The sequence below is a fragment of the Myxine glutinosa genome, chromosome 6 (assembly GCF_964187855.1).
Source record: "Myxine glutinosa chromosome 6, kmMyxGlut1.1, whole genome shotgun sequence".
Taxonomy (NCBI): domain Eukaryota; kingdom Metazoa; phylum Chordata; class Myxini; order Myxiniformes; family Myxinidae; genus Myxine; species Myxine glutinosa.
This window is the reverse complement of record NC_136266.1, coordinates 140056396-140076061: the sequence shown is the minus strand read 5'-3', so window position 1 is coordinate 140076061 and position 19666 is coordinate 140056396. Positions and strand designations below refer to the sequence as shown.

Sequence of the window (19666 nt, the reverse complement as noted above, 5' to 3'; positions counted from 1 at the left end):
TTGGAATTCACGTGTTATAATTGACATGTAATTTATGTTTGAAATTCACATGTTATAGTTCATATGTATGGGAAACGGAAGTGACGGTTGGTTTTGGAGAATGGTAGGAGCTAAGGAAAGATGGGGTTTTTGGAGGCCCAATTGGCATGCTGTGCTGTGTTGAGATTTCGGATTAAACCGCTGACGTTATCATAAAGTATGTTTCGGGTAATTGCTGGATACAACAGCATCCATATACGCTCAATATAATAATGTTCGAATCTGTTCACATCCAATATTTGTGCATCAAGCAGAGAAGTGAGGAGCCTGTTGTTTAGTAGCACTCTTATCTAAATTCAATATTATAGATGGTGCTGTAATTTTAACATTTTGAGCTTAAATATCGAATGCACTGTTTTTATTCGTTACATTTTTATTCAGATTTAAAATGTTTGATTTTTATACATTCATAACTGTTCCAGATGAGTTTTATCATTAGAGTATATTTTATTACATTATGTTGCCAAAATTTCTTTTTTATTCTGAATCATTCAATAATGTGCAAGAAAACCAATTTTTCACATACAAGAAATTTGATTTTTACATGGTTCGACAGTTCACAATCTGAGTCGTGCTTTCACTTGTTTACTGTAGGCTGAGATCTAGTTACTACAAAGAATAAGTATTGCCTGCATCTTATTTGTCTTTATTTACGTGTGGTTTTTGATTAATGTTACTGTGTGGAGTCGAATAATATAATAAGTAATAATAATTAACTTTACAATTGGTTATTTTTAACTTTTTGAACAATTTCCAAAGGTTTCTAAAAATGTTATAATTTATAACTCTTTTCATTCCTGGTCTGGTCTAACTGGAAAATGGCCCAACGCAAAACATAACTGCTGTATAAGCCTGAGTTTTTGAAATATGGCTTCACTGAGATTAGAGATAAATCTGGGAATGTCCGGCCTCAGTGTGTTCAGTGCCTGCAAGTCCTCGCCTATGAATCTATGAAGGAAAACAAATCGAAGCGTCATTTGCATTCAGTTCATCCAAACTTTGTTGAAAAGCCACTGAGTTACTGGGAGGACAAAAAAGAAGAGGTAAAACGAAGTCGGATAGATGCTCCCTCGAGTTCAGCCTTTTCTCTGGAGAAAGCTTCCTTGGCGTCCTTTGAAGTGGTGTGGTATATTGCAAGATGCGAAAAGCACCATAACATTGGAGGAGATGGTGAAGCCAGCAGCAGTGGCAATGGTGAAAACTGTTTGCGGAGCAGATGTTGCCAAGAAGATTGAAAATTGAATCGGTACCACTTTCTGGCAATAGCATCAAACGTTGAATTGACCTCATTTCAGAATATATTTTGGCTCAAATGGTTGTGGCACTGAAAAAGCAGGACAATTTTCGTTGCAGACGGATGAATCAGTAGACATTGCAGGTGATGCTCAACTTATGGTTTTTGTGAAGTACAGAGGAGAAAAAGACATTCTGGAAGAACATATTTTCTGCAATGCACTGTCAAGTACCACCACTGGAGAAGACGTCTTTAATGTGATGAACAAATTTTTTTCAAGAAACATCAGCTTGAATTGTTTGGCTGTGTGCACTGACGGAGCTCCATCTATGATGGGAGGTCGTTTGGGTTTTGTTACTAGTGTTAATGCAGAAAACCCTGATATCATAATAATTCACTGTTTCTTACATCAGGAAAACCTTGCCACTCAACGTTTGCAACCAGACTTCCATGTAGTTCTCAATAATGCTATCCAAGTTGTGAATTTTGTCAAGGCCAGGGCTTTAAACTCACGCATTTTCCATAAAATATGTGAAGAGGTGGGATCACATCACCAGGTCTTGCTGTTCCACTCTGATGTTCGTTGGCTCTCTCAAGGGAAGATTCTCGGAAGAGTTATTGAACTAAAAACGGAAATTGAATTTTCTTTACGTGAGAAGAGACATGCACTGGCAGACTGCTTTAAAGATGCTGCTTGGCTGGCAAAGCTTGCCTATTTGGGTGACATCTTCATGCACCTGAATGAACTTTATTCAGACATGCAGGGCCATAATCATACCATGGTGGACATAGGTGAAAAAATTGCCTCATTCAAGAAAAACTGGCTGAAGGAAAAACGGCTGCCTTTCCAGAACTGAGAGCTGTGCTGGAAGACGCGTCAGAAATATCCCTTGTTGATGTCAAAAGTATTTTCGAAGATCATCTGATGAACCTTAAGGAAGAAATGGACAGGTATTTTCCAGAAAACGTCGACCTCAAGAAGCATAATTGGATCAGAAATGTGTTCAATGTGGACGTCAGTTAAGTCGGAGAAGATATTCCAGGATTTCAAGAAGAACTTGTCGAACTCCAGGAAAATCAAGTGCAGAAGCAACGCTTTGAAAAGCTCCCGTATTCGAAATTTTGGACCCAACTTGAGGATAAGCCCATTCTGACTCGGCAGTCTGAAAAAACTCATCCCTTTTCCAACAATACATCTCTGTGAGCAAGGTCAGGTCTTGTTGCAATCAAGATTAAAGCAAGAAACCATGTGGATCCTCAGTATGACTTGTGTTGTGCTCTGTCCATCAACATAAAACCAAACTTAGAGGAGCTTACCCACAAAATGAAGCAGTATCATGGTAGCCACTGAGAAAATCTTTGTGTAATAAAGTCTCATTTTCATGTAAATTTGTTTCATTTTGTCCAATTAAAAACTTTGAAAATAATTATGAGATGGTAATTAATTCAATAAAGTTATATGAATAAACACAATGTATCAAAGTGATAGGTCATTAACACTGCATGTGCAGTGTTTCGGGTCGCCAGGCCTGGACAAGATTGCATTCAGGGTCGCCACCAAAAAAGCTTGGGAACCACTGCTCTGGGCTATCGAGAGAGGGCAAATTTGTTCTGATCAGACAAACCAGGGGCGTTTTGGTGAAAAATGTCAAAATGTCTATAATTGGGTCATGACCTAAAATTAGGTCATGGTCAAAAAGTCAACCCCACACACTTTTTCCCATTATTGATGCAAAAATTCATTCCAGAAGTCCCAGCCGACTCAGAGCTGGAGCCAAATTGATAGTTTGGAAATTGGAGTGTACGAAGAAACTAGAACGACTTGATAGAATCCATACTTCTGCCAGGCTGAAATTTTTTTTAAACTTTGTATCCCACTGATAGGCCAGATCTGGATCTGGAAAAAAAACTCATCCACCTAGCTTTGTCATAACAAGTCTTTAATTTGTTTGAAATATCGTGCGATATATATCGTTTTTGGCCTCATCTCTCTTAATGGTGAAAAATCAGACAAAATTTTAAAAGATCTCTGTATCCAGATCTTCATCAAAATCGAATTGATTTACCTTTGTCACACACCCAAACCTGCCCACTAAGTTTTGTCCAAATTCGTCCATAACATTTTGAGGCTACGGCTCAATGAACAGAAATAGATAAGTAAGGGAATCGATGAGATAAGAGAATATTTTTTTCCCCAAAAAAGCCAAACCAAAACATTTGGGATTTCAGCACATCGGAGCATACTTACAGCAACAAGAAAGGGCAACTGAAGAGGGAACACCGTTTCATGAAGGACAGAATGGTGAGTTACGAGTCAGAGAGTGGCCAATTTACTCTCCATCTACTGGTGATGTGTTCCGCTACATTTGCAAACTCATTGGCAAGAAAGTTTCCTGTATAAAATAAAATTATGGGGACAGCGGCGACACGTATGTTTAGTGATATTAATACTGGGGTAACACACAGGTAAATTTATATGATGAGTTGTGGGTAAATTTTAATTAAAATTATAGAAATATAACATTTATGTTTCCTGTTTTCCAAGAAAGTTTCCTTTCCTGTATGTACACTCACATCTGGATATAACAACTGGGAAAATATCACTTGCGCTTGTGTGAACATGAAAATTCCCGTGATCATCTAAATGCAATCCTCAGTATGGCTGTACAGACAAAAAACTAGAATTGATTGCAGTCTAGTTACCCAGGCGGAATTAGAGATCATTGGAGAAACGTTCTTAAAAGCGTCGTCAGCACTGTACAGTGTTCAGCCTCTCGTGGTCTTCAATTTCACGGAGAAAACGAACATCTTTTTTTCAAACAACTCAAATTACCTGGGTTGTTTTGAACTACAGTCATTTTGATCCGTTCCTGTCAGGACACATGGCTAAATATGGACATTGTAGCAGAGGTCGTGTTAATTACTTGTCATCCACTATCTGTGATGAAATTATGTTTTGCTATGCATTATGTTTTGCACTCTGTCAAAGCGTCTTTGGGCTTCCTGAAAAGCGCTATATAAAATAAATGCATTATTATCTATCTATAATTCCAGTAATCTCTGTGTGTATGTTTGTATGTTTGTATGTTTGTATGTATGTATGTATGTATGTATGTATGTATGTTTGTCTGTGACCGCTGTTTCTCGACAACTACCGGTCCGATATACTTGAAACTTGCCAGGTATATTGCTGGGGACCCGAGGATGTGCCTTTTCAAGGTTTGAAATTAATCGGACAAGTAGTTACCGAGCTATGGCGATTTCTTTACCAAACACCGCAAGCCGTTCGCTTTGGACCAAACCATTTCATGTAAATAGAGGGGGGGGGTTCTGTGGTCGTTGCGAATGGACCAAACCATTCATGTAAATAGAGGGGGGGGGGGGTTCTGTGGTCGTTACTGCCACGTGGTTTCAAAGTTTTTTTTTGTTGTTGTTTGCACGCATGTTTTTTTGCACCCACGTACGGGCACGCCCTAGGATGTTTACACACACACACCCCTACACAAATTTTTTTTTTTTTTTTTTTTTGGCAAGGAACGGGCACCCACGTACGGGCACGTCCTAGCTTATATATAGTACGGGCATGCCCTAGTTATTATTAATTCATACAACCGATGAGTGATAAAGCCCTAATAATCTATTGTTGATTAATTTAAAGCCTGAAAATACTACTCTATTGTTGTGGATTCCACCCCTCATGTAGCCCACACTGACTAACTTACCTTCGTGATTAGGTATATTCTGTCTAGCGGAGATCGCATGGAGCATAGTTTAACTTTGCTTGGTCGTTTGGTCAATAAAATCCAAGTTGACATCGAAGATTGTCCACCGTCAACGATATGACAGTGCAAGAGACATGGCAGACAAATACAAAAAAATGTGAATCCTTTGGCAGAATATGTCCCATGTTATACACACTCACTCAGTTTAAATGGATCTTGTGCAGCAGAGTGTTGCTTCGAGGTAGTTTCGTTTTTTTTGTTTTGTACAAAATTTGTACAATCTCTTCTCCGCTTCTACGCTTTTACGCACCAAGAGGTGCTACAAGGGCACGTACAACGTGACGGTCTCACGTTGAAATATCTGTCAGCAGCAAAAGAAAAAGCAGATATGTGGTCAGCAAAAGCAGATGCAACCAAAGTCCTACGTTTCTGCTATAAATCCATCCAGGAATCCCTGGCAGAAATTTATAATGCTGAGAAAACTCCCAAAATGGCACAACTTGAGGCCCTAGAGATGGCTGTCATTGTTGTATTGTGGGATACTATCTTTCCAAGAATGAACACAACAGCCAAAACACTGCAAATTCATGTAGCATTGGGCGTCATTAGCACACCGTTTAAGTCACTCATCTGATGCTGCTTCCAGGATCTGAAGGAACTTTGACACTTTCCAGAATAAAGCTGAAAGTCTAACGATTCCAAGTGGACAAAAACATAGAAGAGAATGTTTGGAGAGCGAGGTGAGACCAACGGGACGAGAGGGATCCATTGTGGAAACACTACACAATCTGTGATCGCTTCTCCAAGGAATTCCAGACGTAACGAGGCTTAGGAAGCACTGTACAGAAATTGGGATTCATATCCAAAGTTTGCTCTTTAAGCCACATGGAGATGATAGTAGCTACCGGTGAGTTGATGTAAATTTATCCATGGGATGATAAAAGGGGGCTCGCAAACAAATTCTGCCATTTCAAGTGAATTCTTGATAAGGATAGCTGATTACATCTGCCCATGAGTTGCTAAAGATGAGGGATTTCAGCCTGTCTAATTCGTTCCCCAACATTTACATTTGTCTGAGAATGTATCTGTGCATCCTGGTATATCTGCTCAGGGGAAAGATCCTTTTCAGTGCTGAAATGGGTGAAGCACTCACTACCTGTGATCAACAATGGGCCAGAAAAGACTGAATGCCGTGAGTTTACTTGCAATTGAGAACACCTTCATGACATCCGTGTTATTTGATGACTGTCGAGAAATTCTCTATCAGCAAGACATGATGGTGGCTTCTGTTGTTATGTACCATAAAACAGGTAAACAATTACCGGTAATTAGCCCGTAATATTGAGAGGGCAAATTAATAATTTTCAAAAGGTCAGCGTCATCCAAAATCAATTTTCATCCGATTGACCTGCAATTTGAAGAATTTGCATATTTGGTCACTGAAACTGTTCACCAATCAAAAGCTAGAAGCTAATTTTTTTTTTTTTAGATCAAAAGGTCAAGGGTCAAGGCTGCATAAAATCAACAATTTTCATTGTATTTTTAAAAACGATCATTATCTTGAGCGTACAGAAGAAGAATACAAACTGACGTGGATGGGCTTTGTATTTTCAGATGCTTTCTTGTTATGTATTGGTTACTTATTTAAGTATTACAATTAATTAATTATTATTAATTTTAAATTCAGGCCAGTCTTTTGGGATTCCCACTGGTAACATGTAACGCAGTGCTACCTGCCGCAGTGCCGCATGGTCGGGTTGTCGGCGACTAAACCACTGGATTTGCTAGTGGGAAAGGTGACTGACACCCTGCCAGGGCCAAAAACAACACCTGACAAAGGGCTGATGATCTCCCATAGGGAGCAAACGGCCATCCAGTAAGGAAATGGTGTCTCCTAAAAAAAACACCCATCCAGTTTGGACCGGTTCAAGTTATACCAAAGACTTTAAAAATGGTACATGCTGCTTCCTTGCTTGACGTTCAGCATTTAAAATGACAGCGCACGGACAATCCCCAAAGGTTGACATCCATGGGGAGAAGGAAATAGCCTTGCCGAGTATGGTGAGAAAAGCGACGCAATTGTTGGGACGTCGCTGGGAGCCATATTACTCGTATTTCGGGAAGTGACGGCACTTCCCCCAATGTCAGTGGCTGTGTTGTGTTTGTCTCGTTGGTCGTCTCCATCTGCGGGTTTCAGAAGGTGGAACATAGCCCTCCCAGGTCTCAAAGCATCCACTGTGTGTGTGTGTGTGTTATTTGTGTGTGATATGTAAAAGAAAAGGAAAAAAAATAAAAATTAACTCCATCCCCTCCTTTAAGGCTAATGTTATTCCTCTTTTCGAAACTCGTGCTTCACCCCTTAGGTAATGCTCCTGCGCCCCATATGTATGTCCCCACCAGTGTGTGTGCGTGTGTGATCTCCATTATCGGCCTTAGACCATGTATTAAAAAAAAAAAAAAATCAAGTTGCTTATACTTATAGTCACTCTGCGTGCTCTGCCCCGACTCTAGCCGTCAGGGTTGTATTGCGTTTAGGATAGGAATGATACGTTTCATATTTGTGGGTCCGTGCGGTAGTTAGGAGATGGGGGATGGAAGGGGAAGGGGGAGGGCTAGGGGGGGGCGGAAGGGGGGGTGGGGGACGGAAGGGTGGTAGGGTGGGGGACGGAAGGGTGGAGGGTGGGGGACGGAAGGGTGGAGGGTGGGGGACGGAAGGGGAGGAGGGCTAGTGCTAGTGGGGGACGGAAGGTGGGGGTGGGGGACGGAAGGGGGGGTGGGGGACGGAAGGGGGGGTGGGGGACGGAAGGGGGGGTGGGGGACGGAAGGGGGGGGGGACGGAAGGGGGGGACGGAGAGTGGGGGATGGAAGGGGGGAGGAGTGGGGGACGGAAGGGGGGGTGGGGGGCGGAAGGGGGGGTGGGGGACGGAAGGGGGGGTGGGGGACGGAAGGGGGGGAGTGGGGGACGGAAGGGGGGGGAGTGGGGGACGGAAGGGGGGGAGTGGGGGACGGAAGGGGGGGAGTGGGGGACGGAAGGGGGGTGGGGGACGGAAGTGGAGGGGGTGGGGACAGAGGTGGAGGGGGTGGGGACGGAAGTGGAGGGGGTGGGGACGGAAGTGGAGGGGGTGGGGACGGAAGTGGAGGGGGCGGGGACGGAAGTGGAGGGGGGTGGGGACGGAAGTGGAGGGGGTGGGGACGGAAGTGGAGGGGTGGGGACGGAAGTGGAGGGGTGGGGACGGAAGTGGAGGGGTGGGGACGGAAGTGGGGGTGGGGGACGGAAAGGGGGGAGGGCTAGTGGGGGACGGAAGGGGGTGTGGGGGACGGAAGTGGAGGGGGTGGGGGACGGAAGTGGAGGGGGTGGGGGACGGAAGGGGGTGGGGGCGAAAGGACGGTGGGCTTGGGGTTCGTGGACTGTTTAATCCGGTGCTACTCAGACAACTACAAAATGAGTGGCTCCCGAAACTTTTTCCTGTTGCACTGAACCAGAAACACCCGCTCCCTCGGGGAATGGGGCCACGTGGGAGTGGGGCAAATGGATTTTGTGCCAGTGGCTACCAATACCCCTCCCTCCGGCAGAGTCATGTAACAGATCGAGACGTGAAATACCAGAATTCCACGGTTGTACTCTCGAACCTTCCTACATAGTTTTCTTCCTCCTCCTCTACTTCTTCTTCTTCTGCCCAAGGAAAAATCGCAAGTCAGTCTCACCATACTCTCGGGGGTATAGTTATTTTGAGCGCACGATCTGATTCTGGGTACACCGAGCACATGTGCACAGTTTTATGGATATCAGTGAAGTTTACGAATACACAAGGTTCAGACATAACCACTGCCTCCAATCTAGGGATCAATAAATCAATCACGTGATCCAACATCCAGGCTGTTTTTCACTTTCAACATTTCTCGATCGTGGTCGCCAATTTAACAGAGTTTACACAACTTGAACGCCATCAACGACCAAAACAATGATTAAATACCTCCGGGGCTGTTTATCCTGACTGAGAAGAGTAAACTAAAACCCTCCACCATTCTCGGATATTCACCACGGGACTCTCGTCTTCGACATCTCCTGTTAGTGTTACAGAGTCCATCAAGACAAATTAAGATTATCCGGAAACCCGAGAGGAAATCATTTGGAGACAAGGAGAAGAGAAGAGATCGTACAGCGAAATACCAGAACTCCAAGGTTGCACTCTTTCGTGTTCTTCTTCCTCCTATTTTTCTTCTTCTTCTTTGACAACGAAGGCTCTATATACACCACGCCCCAAAATTAATTTGTCCCTCGGCATGGAGGGTTTTTTTTTAGTGACGTCACAATTTGTGAGCATGAACGACCCCACCGCCCTGTTTAAATACAAGCGTAGGCCAAGGGAGCGTCCATTGACGATCAGTGAAGTGGTAGATTATTACCCTCGCCAGAGGAGAGGTTTTTACATTTGAGTCCGTTAGTTTGTTACTTGGCAAAAAAAAAAAAAAATTTCAAGTATGTTTATCACTCCGGTTTGTGTGTTTGTGTGTGTGTGTTAGTGTGTTTGTCTGTCCGCTCACTTATACTTTCCTACAGGTTACAGTTTTTAACCGATCTTCCCGAAACTTCACCAAATGGTAGAGTTCGTGGTCCGACAAATTCCTATATGTTTTTGAGGTCAAAAGGTCAAAAGGTCAACATAGGCTAAAGGTCAACCACTTTTTTTTGAATTTCTAAAATCCTCACTTTTCATCCGATTGCCCTGAAATTTAAATAGGATTTACATATCAGCTTACTGAATTCAACCACCAACTATTTTTGAGATCAGCATAGGCCAAAAGGTCAAAATAGGCCAAAGGCCAACCACTTTTTTTTTGAATTTTTAAAATCCTCACTTTTCATCCGATTGACTTGAAATTTGAATAGGATATACATGTCGGCTTACTGAATTAAACCGCCAACTATTTTTGAGATCAGCATCGGCCAAAAGGTCAACATAGGCCAAAGGTCAACCACTTTTTTTGAATTTTTTAAAATCCTCACTTTTCATCCGATTGACTTGAAATTTGAAGAGGATATACATGTCGGCTTACTGAATTCAACCACAAACTATTTTTGAGATCAGCGTGGGCGAAAAGGTCAATGTAGGCCAAAGGTCAACAAATGTTTTCAAATTTCTAAATTCCTCAATTTTCATCCGATTGACTTGGAATTTGAATGTGATTTTCATATCTGCTAACTGAATTCAACCACCAGCAATTTTTGAGATCAGCATAGGCCAAAAGGTCAACATAGGCCAAAGCTCAACAACAATTTCGAATTTCTAAACTCAATTTTCATCCGATTGACTTGAAATTTGAATGGGATTTTCATATCGGTTTACTGAAACCAACCACCAACAATTTTTGTGGTCAACATAGGCAAAAGGTCAACATCGGCCAAATTTCTAAAATTGTCAATTTTCATCAGATTAACTTAAACTTTGAAGGCGATTTGCATATCAGGTCACTGAATTCAACCACTAATTATTTTTGAGGTCAAAGGACGCTCTACTGAGTGCCATTCTACTTTGTTCTGTTTTGCCAAGTGTCGCTCTATGAGTGATGTTTCACTTGTCGGTTTGTCTGTCTGTTTGTCCGCACAGAATAAATATGATTTTCTCTGCAACCGTAGGTCTGATTGACAGGTCTGTTGGTCCGTTTCACCAAAGGTGCAACTCAACCTGCAGAATATTTTATTGATAATTATGACGTCATAGATCACGTGGTTCGGCCGCCATCTTGGAAAAAAACGAAAAAATTTGCACCTCTATATCTCCGAAAGCACTGAATATAAACAATTGAGACATGGCTCATTGTAAAGAACTCTCCATGGGGAATAAAATATATTAATGATGTCATAGGTGCCTCCTTTATGACGTCATAATTCGACAAGTACAAAACTTCATTTGATCAAGATGAAATTTCTTGAGCATAATCTAGGAATAAACTAGAACGCCACTCAGTAGAGCGCATACTCCCGCCGTGGGTCAAGTTGGAATTGTACGATTTCACAAAAGTTTGAGGGAGTAGTTCAGTGACAACACAAGACAAGACAACACAAGACAGACACTGCACAGATATATATATATATATATATCTGTATATATTGTTGCGGTTTTAGAACCCACACTTGTGTAAATATGACATTAAAAGGTTAAAGGTTGCACCCCATAGGTAGGCCACAAGCAACACGTAGGTCACCATAGGACTTCAGTTATTTCATTAGTATGTGTATAGGTAAGGCCAAGTTTCCAATAGTTGAATCTGCATTGTGTCAATCAAATAAGAAGTAGGCCATTCCGTTCATTTTGGCAGCCTCCCTCTCCAAGCAACGCCATTACGCGCCCTCCAGTCTGCCCATGGCCCCTCCCAATTTGTTACGCGCCTTTGTTAGCAGCGTTCGCTGCCTTGAGCTGGAGCTCGCTCAAACGCCGCCATAAGCCACGCGGTGAGGCCCGGAAAAAGGGGGCGGAACGCCAAGGAGAAGGTGTGGCCACGTCATCCAGCCGTCAAAGGCGGGGCCGGTAAGCCTTAACCAGCCAACCAGGGCTGAAGTGACATCACCGACAGGCGTGGCTTTGGGTCCCGCGGAGTGATCTCTTGGTCGAGTTATCAAAGCGAGCGTTCAAATCGACTTTTTACATCGACTTTTTGGGGCACCGCGTCACCAGGCACGGGGCCGTCCCCCTACCGGCCAAGGTGGAGGCGGTGAAGGGGTTTCCACGCCCCCGCACGATCAAGGGGCTCCAGGAGTTCCTGGGCATGGTAAACTTTTACCATCGGTTCCTGCCCCGCATCGCCAAGCTCCTGCGCCCCTTGCACGAGGCCCTCCGGGGCAAGCCGGGCAAAGGTGACGTTACCTGGACCGAGCAGATGGACGCGGCGTTCGCGGGCGCAAAGCTCGCCTTGGCTAACGCCACCATGCTCGCGCACCCGGCGCCCGATGCACCGATCGCCCTCACCACCGACGCCTCGGACTACGTGGTGGGCGCAGTGCACGAGCAATGGGTGCGTGGTGCCTGGCAACCGTTGGCGTTCTTCAGCCGGCAGCTTCGCCCACCCGAACGCCGCTATAGTACCTTCGACCGCGAGTTGCTCGGGCTTCACCTGGCGGTCAGGCACTTCCGCCATCTGCTCGAGGGCCGTGCGTTCACGGCCTTCGTCGACCACAAGCCACTGGTTTTCGCGATGGGCAAGGTCGCCGAGCCGTGGTCGGCCCGGCAGCAGCGTCACCTCTCGGCCGTGTCCGAGTACACGACGGACATCCGGCACGTCACGGGGAAGGACAACCCGGTGGCGGATTGCCTTTCCCGGTCCATCGCCCACGCAGTCCACCTTGGCATCGACTATGCCCGGATGGCGGCGGACCAGGCCGCCGACCCCGGCGTCCAGGCCTTGCGGACCGCCGTCATGGGCCTCCGCGTCACCGAGGTGCCGTTCGACGGCGCGGCCCTCTTGTGCGACGTCTCCCTCGGGCGGCCTCGCCCCATCGTGCCCGCGGGCTGGCAGCACCAGGTTTTTGACGCCGTCCACGGCCTGTCCCACCCGGGCACGAAGGCCTCCCAGAGGTTGGTCGCCGACAAGTTTGTCTGGCATGACCTCCGGAAGGCCGTCCGCGGCTGGACCAGGACGTGCCTCGCGTGCCAGCGCGTGAAGGTGCACCGGCACACCCAGGCCCCATTGGCCCCGTTTACGGTGCCGGCACGTAGGTTCGACCACGTGCACGTGGACCTGGTGGGACCTCTGCCCCCCTCGCGGGGCTTCACCCACGTCCTCACCATGGTGGACCGCACCACTCGGTGGCCGGAGGCCGTGCCTTTGGCGGCGACGATGGCGGCGGACATGGCGCAGGTGTTCATCGCCACCTGGGTCGCCCGGTTCGGCGCCCCCTCGGACAACTCGTCCGACCGTGGCCCCCAGTTCACCTCGGAGCTCTGGGGGGCGGTCGCGCGGGGGCTCGGGGTCCAGCTGCACCGAACCACGGCCTACCACCCCCAGGCCAACGGCCTGTGCGAGCGGTTCTACCGCTCGTTGAAGGCCGCGCTCCGGGCCACCCTCCGCGACGGCGGCTGGGTCGACAGGCTCCCCTGGGTCCTGCTGGGCCTCCGGACGGCGCCCAAGGACGACCTGCGCGCATCCGTGGCGGAGTTGGTCTTCAGACAGCCGCTGCGGGTGCCGGGCGAGTTCCTCCCCGACCCCACGGCACCATGGTCCGCGGCGCAGGAGCACTCCGCGCTGCAGGAGACCGCCCGGAGGTTCGCCCCGGTGCCGACGGCGCACCACGGGCACCCGCCTATGCACGTCGCCCCGGAGCTTCGCACCGCGGAGTACGTCTTCGTCCGGCACGACGCCCACCGGACACCACTGCGGCCCCCGTACGACGGGCCTTTCCGCGTGCTGGAGACCGGGGTGAAACATTTCACCTTGGACATCGGCGGCACTCCCGACCGCGTCTCTGTGGATCGCCTCAAGCCGGCCCACCTCGACGTGGACCACCCACCGCTGGTGGCTCGGCCCCCTCGTCGGGCCCGCCCCCCTGCAGGCGGACCCCTGGCACTGCCCAGGCCCGCCGGCACGCCGCCCCCCGGTCCTGCACCCATCCCGGGTGCAACCAGAGGCATCCCTGCACCCCGGACGCCGCCAGTCGCCAGAGGGCGCTTCGGCCGGGTCATCCGGTTGCCCCGCAAACTGGCCCTCCAGGTGCGCGGGAATTCTGGGGGGGGCGCGTGTGGCGGACACGAAAGCTCACTGGCGTGAGGGCATCATTCCACGCACCAAGTGGGCGGCGGCCACGCCCGAGGGGTAGGCGTGGCCGCGGGATATACACCGGGCACGCAGCCCGGAGCGCTCCAGTGCGGATGAGTGAGCAATGAATAAAGAGCTCGATGATAACCAAAGCGTTGTGGCCTACCTTTGTTCAACGTGTGTGCTCCCGCACCACAGTATCTGCTTTTTCCATTGTCCCTGTAAATTACTTTCGTTCCCTTCTTTGATTAGTTTTGCATAGCCATAATAAATAGTTGTTCCTCCTACCTTCGTCTTCTTTCCTTCACATTCGGTCGTTTTAGAGATTTCCCCATTGAGTACCTGTGGTGCGATTTTGGCCAACGCATATGAATCGGGTTTAGTCCCTCGATAAACGGCTCGCGCCGCAGTCCGCTTCGCTCGGCATAATCCATCAACGCTGCGGCTCGGGCAGAGGTTATTCCCTCGTTCCTGGCTGGCGGTAGTAATTAGGTAAGTAGCGAACCCCTAGGCCTACGGACCCTACCTACCGTCGGTCCGGTAAGGACGTTGTAACTTCGAGGACCACGTCGGTCAGTCACAGACAAGGGGATTAATCCACCCTTGATAAGAGGAAGAGGAGCCGACGTTGAGATCCGTTTCCGAACTTTTTTTCAGTTTGTGTCCCTATTCACCCCCATTTTACGGTAAGTGCTGCTTCATCATGATGAAGATTACCGGCTACTGCTAGTTTGATGGAGCCTAGATTAGGCCACATAAAAATAAAAAGTTGTTGAGCGTCCTTTTTCTCAAAAGTTCGGGAAGGGAGGGAGGTTTTTATTTTTATTTTTTTTATTTTTTTCCTACTTTCCATTGAGTTTTGTTGACATGAAAAACTATGAAATAAAGACTCCTTTCTCCTCAAAATGATTTTATTTCTTCATTCATCGGGTTCCATCCTGTGATCCGTGGCCATGTCTGCAGCCAACACAAATTTGAGAAATGAGCCAAGAGTCTTTGTCACATCAGAAACTTTGCAAGCTGGTGAAGCTTTCGTCATGTCAGTTTTACTGGGGTCGGCGAATACTTTGACAAAAGTACCGCGTGTATCGTCAGGCAATGGCTCCCTATCCCCATCATACTTGCCGCCTGAGAAGTCTGCATAGAAGTCCGAGATTGTAACATCCAACTCGATATTGCACGCAAACCAGTCCTTCACCGTCTTGGAAGAGCCCTCACGGGCTATTGATGCGATCACAATAAGCATTTCAAGCCGATTCTAGCACGAATCAATACATATTTCAGCGGGAAAAATCTCACACAATGGCCGCCATGAATGGCCAACGTAAAATGGGTGAAGTTGCCCGAGGCACTTGCGACGCTCTGCGCAGCACGCACTGCGCATGCGGTGCAGAACGGCGCCAAATTTGAATGTGAAAAGATCATTTTTAATGATTTTTTTCAAAATAAAAAAAGTTTCGGGTCGGGTGTGTTTCGTAGGGTCGGGCGGGGACGATCAACAACTCTTTTTTAAAATCTGGCCTTACCGAAGTTCTGAGACTTTTAAAAGGGAACGGGAAATCCTTATAGTATTATGGATTATATAAAAGCTCCTTCGTTCACCACTGTCATGTCTGGGCTTGTAAAGCTAATTGGTAAATCAACTGCAACTGGAAAACCTGCTTTGGTAGGCCTAAGGGGACTCATAATGGATTCCCCGCTCCCCTCTGCTCTCCCTCCTCCCCACCCTCCTCTTCCCCTCCTCTCTCCCTCTCGCTCCGTTCTCCTTCCCCTCTCTTATCCCCTCCCTTCCACCTCCCCCCTACCCTGCACCCATCTCCCACCACCTCTTTCCCCTCACACTTCCCTCCCCCCATCCCCTTCCTTCCTCCCCCCCCCCCCTATCCATCCCATCCTCCCCTCTTCTTTCCATACTCCACACTCCCCTCCTCCCTCACCCGCTCTCCTCCTCTCTTCCTTCCTGTCTCTCACCTCCTGTCTCTCGGAGTACAGATGCTGACGTTGCAGTAATGTGTCCCATGTACTGTATACTGTGTCCTATGTACTCCCATGCAACCATGTACAGTAATGCATGTACACCCATGTACAGTAATGTGTCCCATGTACTGTATACTTATGGCCTTGAAGAAATGTTTCTTCAACCCGGAACTGCCAAAAAACACAGATATACTGTATTCCAATCCATACAGTTGTTCAAGATCTTGGCCAAGATGGCTGTCATATTCTGACTTTACTTCACACTTTGAGTGGATGCGGTTCCACAAGTGCTTTCTGTGGAATTGGAAAACAAATGGATGAAGATGCTAAACTGACATCATGATTTGATTAATGCATTGCAAGGAATGGGGAGTTCGATGCAAGTTCCTGGAGACACACAAGGAACATGTGTGTCACTCGTCTCGCTTACTTATTCTAGCAAGATGTTTACTTCTCCAAAAAGAATGCAACCGGTCAGAAACTGCCACCAACTTCAGATTCCTTCAAACTGCGCTTGAAGCGTGTAACTGAGCAGCCGTACGTGTTGACACACGCAACTGAGCAGCGTCTTAACTTGCAGTCTCCATTACAACACGCTTTGACACAAACACTGTATTTGGAGCTACACCTGATGACACCACGACCAACTCCAGGGGCTATTCTTCTGTTCACACAGTGTGATTGCAGAACTCTATGCCGGATTGTGCGATGCAAGTGCAAACGGAAGGCTCATGTGGGTGTGAATCAGTGTCATGTAACAGGGAATTAGACATGATCTGATGACAATGAGCAAATGTTGTGTTTCTTAATTCGAGTGCCCGGTAGACTTGGACGTGCACAACTCCGTTCGGGGTTACTGGAGTGATTTTGCTGTGGAGTTGCAAAAGGGAACTTTGGAACTTTAATCAGAACTTCACAAAACAGAGTACCTCAACACAAAACTGTGGCCAAAGGCAAGGCCAAAGCGGGGGTGGCCCCAGATCAAGGGAAGGGACACACATTTCTAGGAGTAAGATCAGCCTCTTAGGTACATTTTTTTTACATGTAGCAGGAAACGTATTGGTACATTAAAGCTGGCACCATTTGAAGAAATAAAGCTTACATATACCCTCAGTGTACAAAACATGAGGAACACCTTCCTTATAATGAGTTGCACCCACTTTTGCCCTCAGAACGGCCTCAATTCGTCGGGGGCATGGACTCCACAAGGTGTCGAAAGCGTTCCACAGGGATGTTGGTCCATGTTGACTCCAAGGTTTCCCACAGTTGTGTCAAGTTGGCTGCCTGTTAGTGGGATCTCTATGCAGAGTCGTACAGCAAAACATGCTTGTGACGTCACAAATAACGAGGTCCTGCAGTAATCTTGTAGGTTGAGACTCCACAAGGCGCGATTTCTGAGATGTACTAAGTTTACTAAGGCCCCCCAATCCGTTTACGTACTTGGATCGTTACTATACGGAAAAATGGACTTGTCGGTCCTTCAAAAAAGACGGAATTTTGTGACTTTTGGAAACGTGTCTATATGACACCATCTCAAGTTACTATGAAATCAACCACTCGAGCGTGCGACCTCAAAGCGGAGTCCTCATTCAAATAATAACAACAAATCATTGCAATTTGTAACGATTTAAAGAATAACAACAGGTAAGGCATGTGAAAATTCTCCTGAAATTCTCAACAATTCCTCTGATCTACGAAGACAGAAACTCCACTCACTGCAGCTGCAACAAGAAGGGTACTTGGTAGAGAGAGAGCACCTACCTCCTCCGGGCTGATCAGTTTATATTTTGTATCCCACTGATAGGCCGGACCTGGATTCGGACCTGAGCCAAAATCTAATCGGCTTGTTCTCGTCACCTAACCAAGTCGTCCACCAAGTTTAATAATAACTCGTCCATAACTTTTGTAAAATATCGAGTTATTTATCGCTTTTCGCCGGTCTCTCAATGGTGAGGAATCACTTGAAAAATTAAATACTTCTCGTGACCGAATCCACATTCAGATCTTCACCAAAATCGAATAGATTAGTCCTTGTCACACACACAACCTGTCCACAAAGTTTCGTCGAAATCCGTCCACAACTTTTTGATATATCCAGCTATGTATTGTTTTTGGCCCGATCTCCCAATGGTGAAGAATTACTTTAAAAATTAAATAATTCTCATATCCGAATTATTCAGATCTTCACCAAAATCGAATCGAATCGTCCTTGCCAGACACCCAACCTCTACACCGAGTTAAGTCACAACTCGTCCATAACCTTTTAAGATATCCAGCTATGTATCGTTTTTGGCCCCATCTCCCAATGGTGAAGAATCACTTTTAAAATTCTAGTAGCCGGATCCGAATCCGGATCTTCACCAAATCTAATCATTTCGTCCTTGTCACATACACTACGTCTCTGCCAAATTTCGTCCAAATCCGTCCATAACTTTTTGAGATATCCTGTATGTATCGTTTTTGGCCCGATCTCCCAATGGTGAAGAATCACTTTTAAAATTCTAGTAGCCGGATCCGAATCCGGATCTTCACCAAATCTAATAATTTCGTCCTTGTCACATACACTACAACTCTGTCAAATTTCGTCTGAATCTGTCCACAACATTTTGAGATATCCTGTTCACAGACAGACAGACCGACTAACAAATAAATAAACAAACAGACAGGGGTGAAAACATAACCTCTATCCACCTTCGGTGGTGGAGGTAATAATGACGCATTAAAAGGAATCAGACTGACCTTATCGCTGCAGAAACTTTATGTGACGTCCACTCGGCTGACAAGGCAACTGAAACAAATGCAAATATTTGTTGCATTCAGAAACCTGTCTCGCAAGTTTCTCTCCCTGTTGTCCAAGTCTCCAAGTCTCTGTCTCCCTGCCTTCCTTTTCCCTCCCACCTTTTTCGCCCGAGCTTTTCGCCCTCCTTCCTTCACCTACTCTCTGAACCCATACTTTAAAAAAGTAAAATAGCCATTTATTTATGAGTATTAGTGTAGCAGCATAGCAAACCTGTTGTGCATTTTGTGATACAAGCACCAAATTTGGCACAAATGTACATTAATATGTTGCGAACATTTTCAGATATTGGGCCACTTGAAATTCTCTCTTTATGTCCGCCATATTGGATTTCAAAATGGCCGCCACTTGAAATCTACATTTGCTATTATCTCTGGACGTAATGCAGCTATTGACTTGATTCTGGTATCTAAATGTATGTTTTTGGGGGCAAGGAATCCAATGGTACCAATTTCAACTTAATATTATCTATCACAGTCTGTTAAAAAAATTTATTTGGAAATTATCTAGGCAAATATTGGATTCAACACAATACTTTGAAAAGAATGTCTTAGTTCTGTAAATGTCTTAGGTATAATACTGACATGCTACATGGTCTAGTATTTGAGGCTAGGTGTACTGGTATCTGAGGCTAGGTATATACCGGTACTGAAGATACGTGTACATAAACAGTGTCATGTTAACAAGTTCAGCATTGCCACAAGTACATGTATGTTGTTGACTCATCGTCATGTGCAGTCCCCTTCACACACACAGAGGGCTGTGCACTGAAGGGCAGCCTTTTTGCACTTGCAGCGCCTCACACACCCTTTCTTGCACTTGCAAGAAACCAGCTCAATGCAGCTGTGAGCTGCCTCAGTTAGCCTGGTCCAGTAAGGTGTGTACTGTCCTTCTCCAGTCCTTGACCAACCCCAGTTGGTTGGTGGAGGGAGCTCTGGTGCTGGCAGCAGTATCTGACCCCACACATGTCCACCTTGATACACTGCCCTCTTGACATGTTCCTCCAGAGCTGCCTTCGTTGGAGGGATGAGCTGCACATTGTTCTTCCTTGCGAAGAGTTTCCTCCTGGCCTTGTCAATGTCTGTGCATTTGCTGGTTCGATCATACAACAGGATCACGAACCTCTCGATGATGCGCATTGCATCG

General features: G+C 46.5%; 1 protein-coding gene across 7 annotated transcripts in view; it reads right to left on the bottom strand.

Moving 5' to 3' along the window:
• LOC137430365 (synaptic vesicle 2-related protein-like) overlaps positions 1–18601 on the bottom strand; it is a 183798-nt gene extending 165197 nt beyond the window's left edge. For 3 of the 7 annotated variants that reach the window (XM_078780609.1, XM_078780612.1, XM_078780615.1), the window contains exon 1: positions 18463–18601. In XM_078780609.1, coding sequence (XP_078636735.1) covers positions 18463–18539 — 77 coding nt within the window. In that variant the 5' untranslated portion in view covers positions 18540–18601. Of the gene's footprint in view, positions 1–3521; positions 3667–5195; positions 5357–18462 lie in introns of those variants that run through there. The other 4 variants (XM_078780611.1, XM_078780613.1, XM_078780614.1 and 1 more) reach the window with 4 other exon arrangements.
• Positions 18602–19666: the final 1065 nt, after the last annotated feature.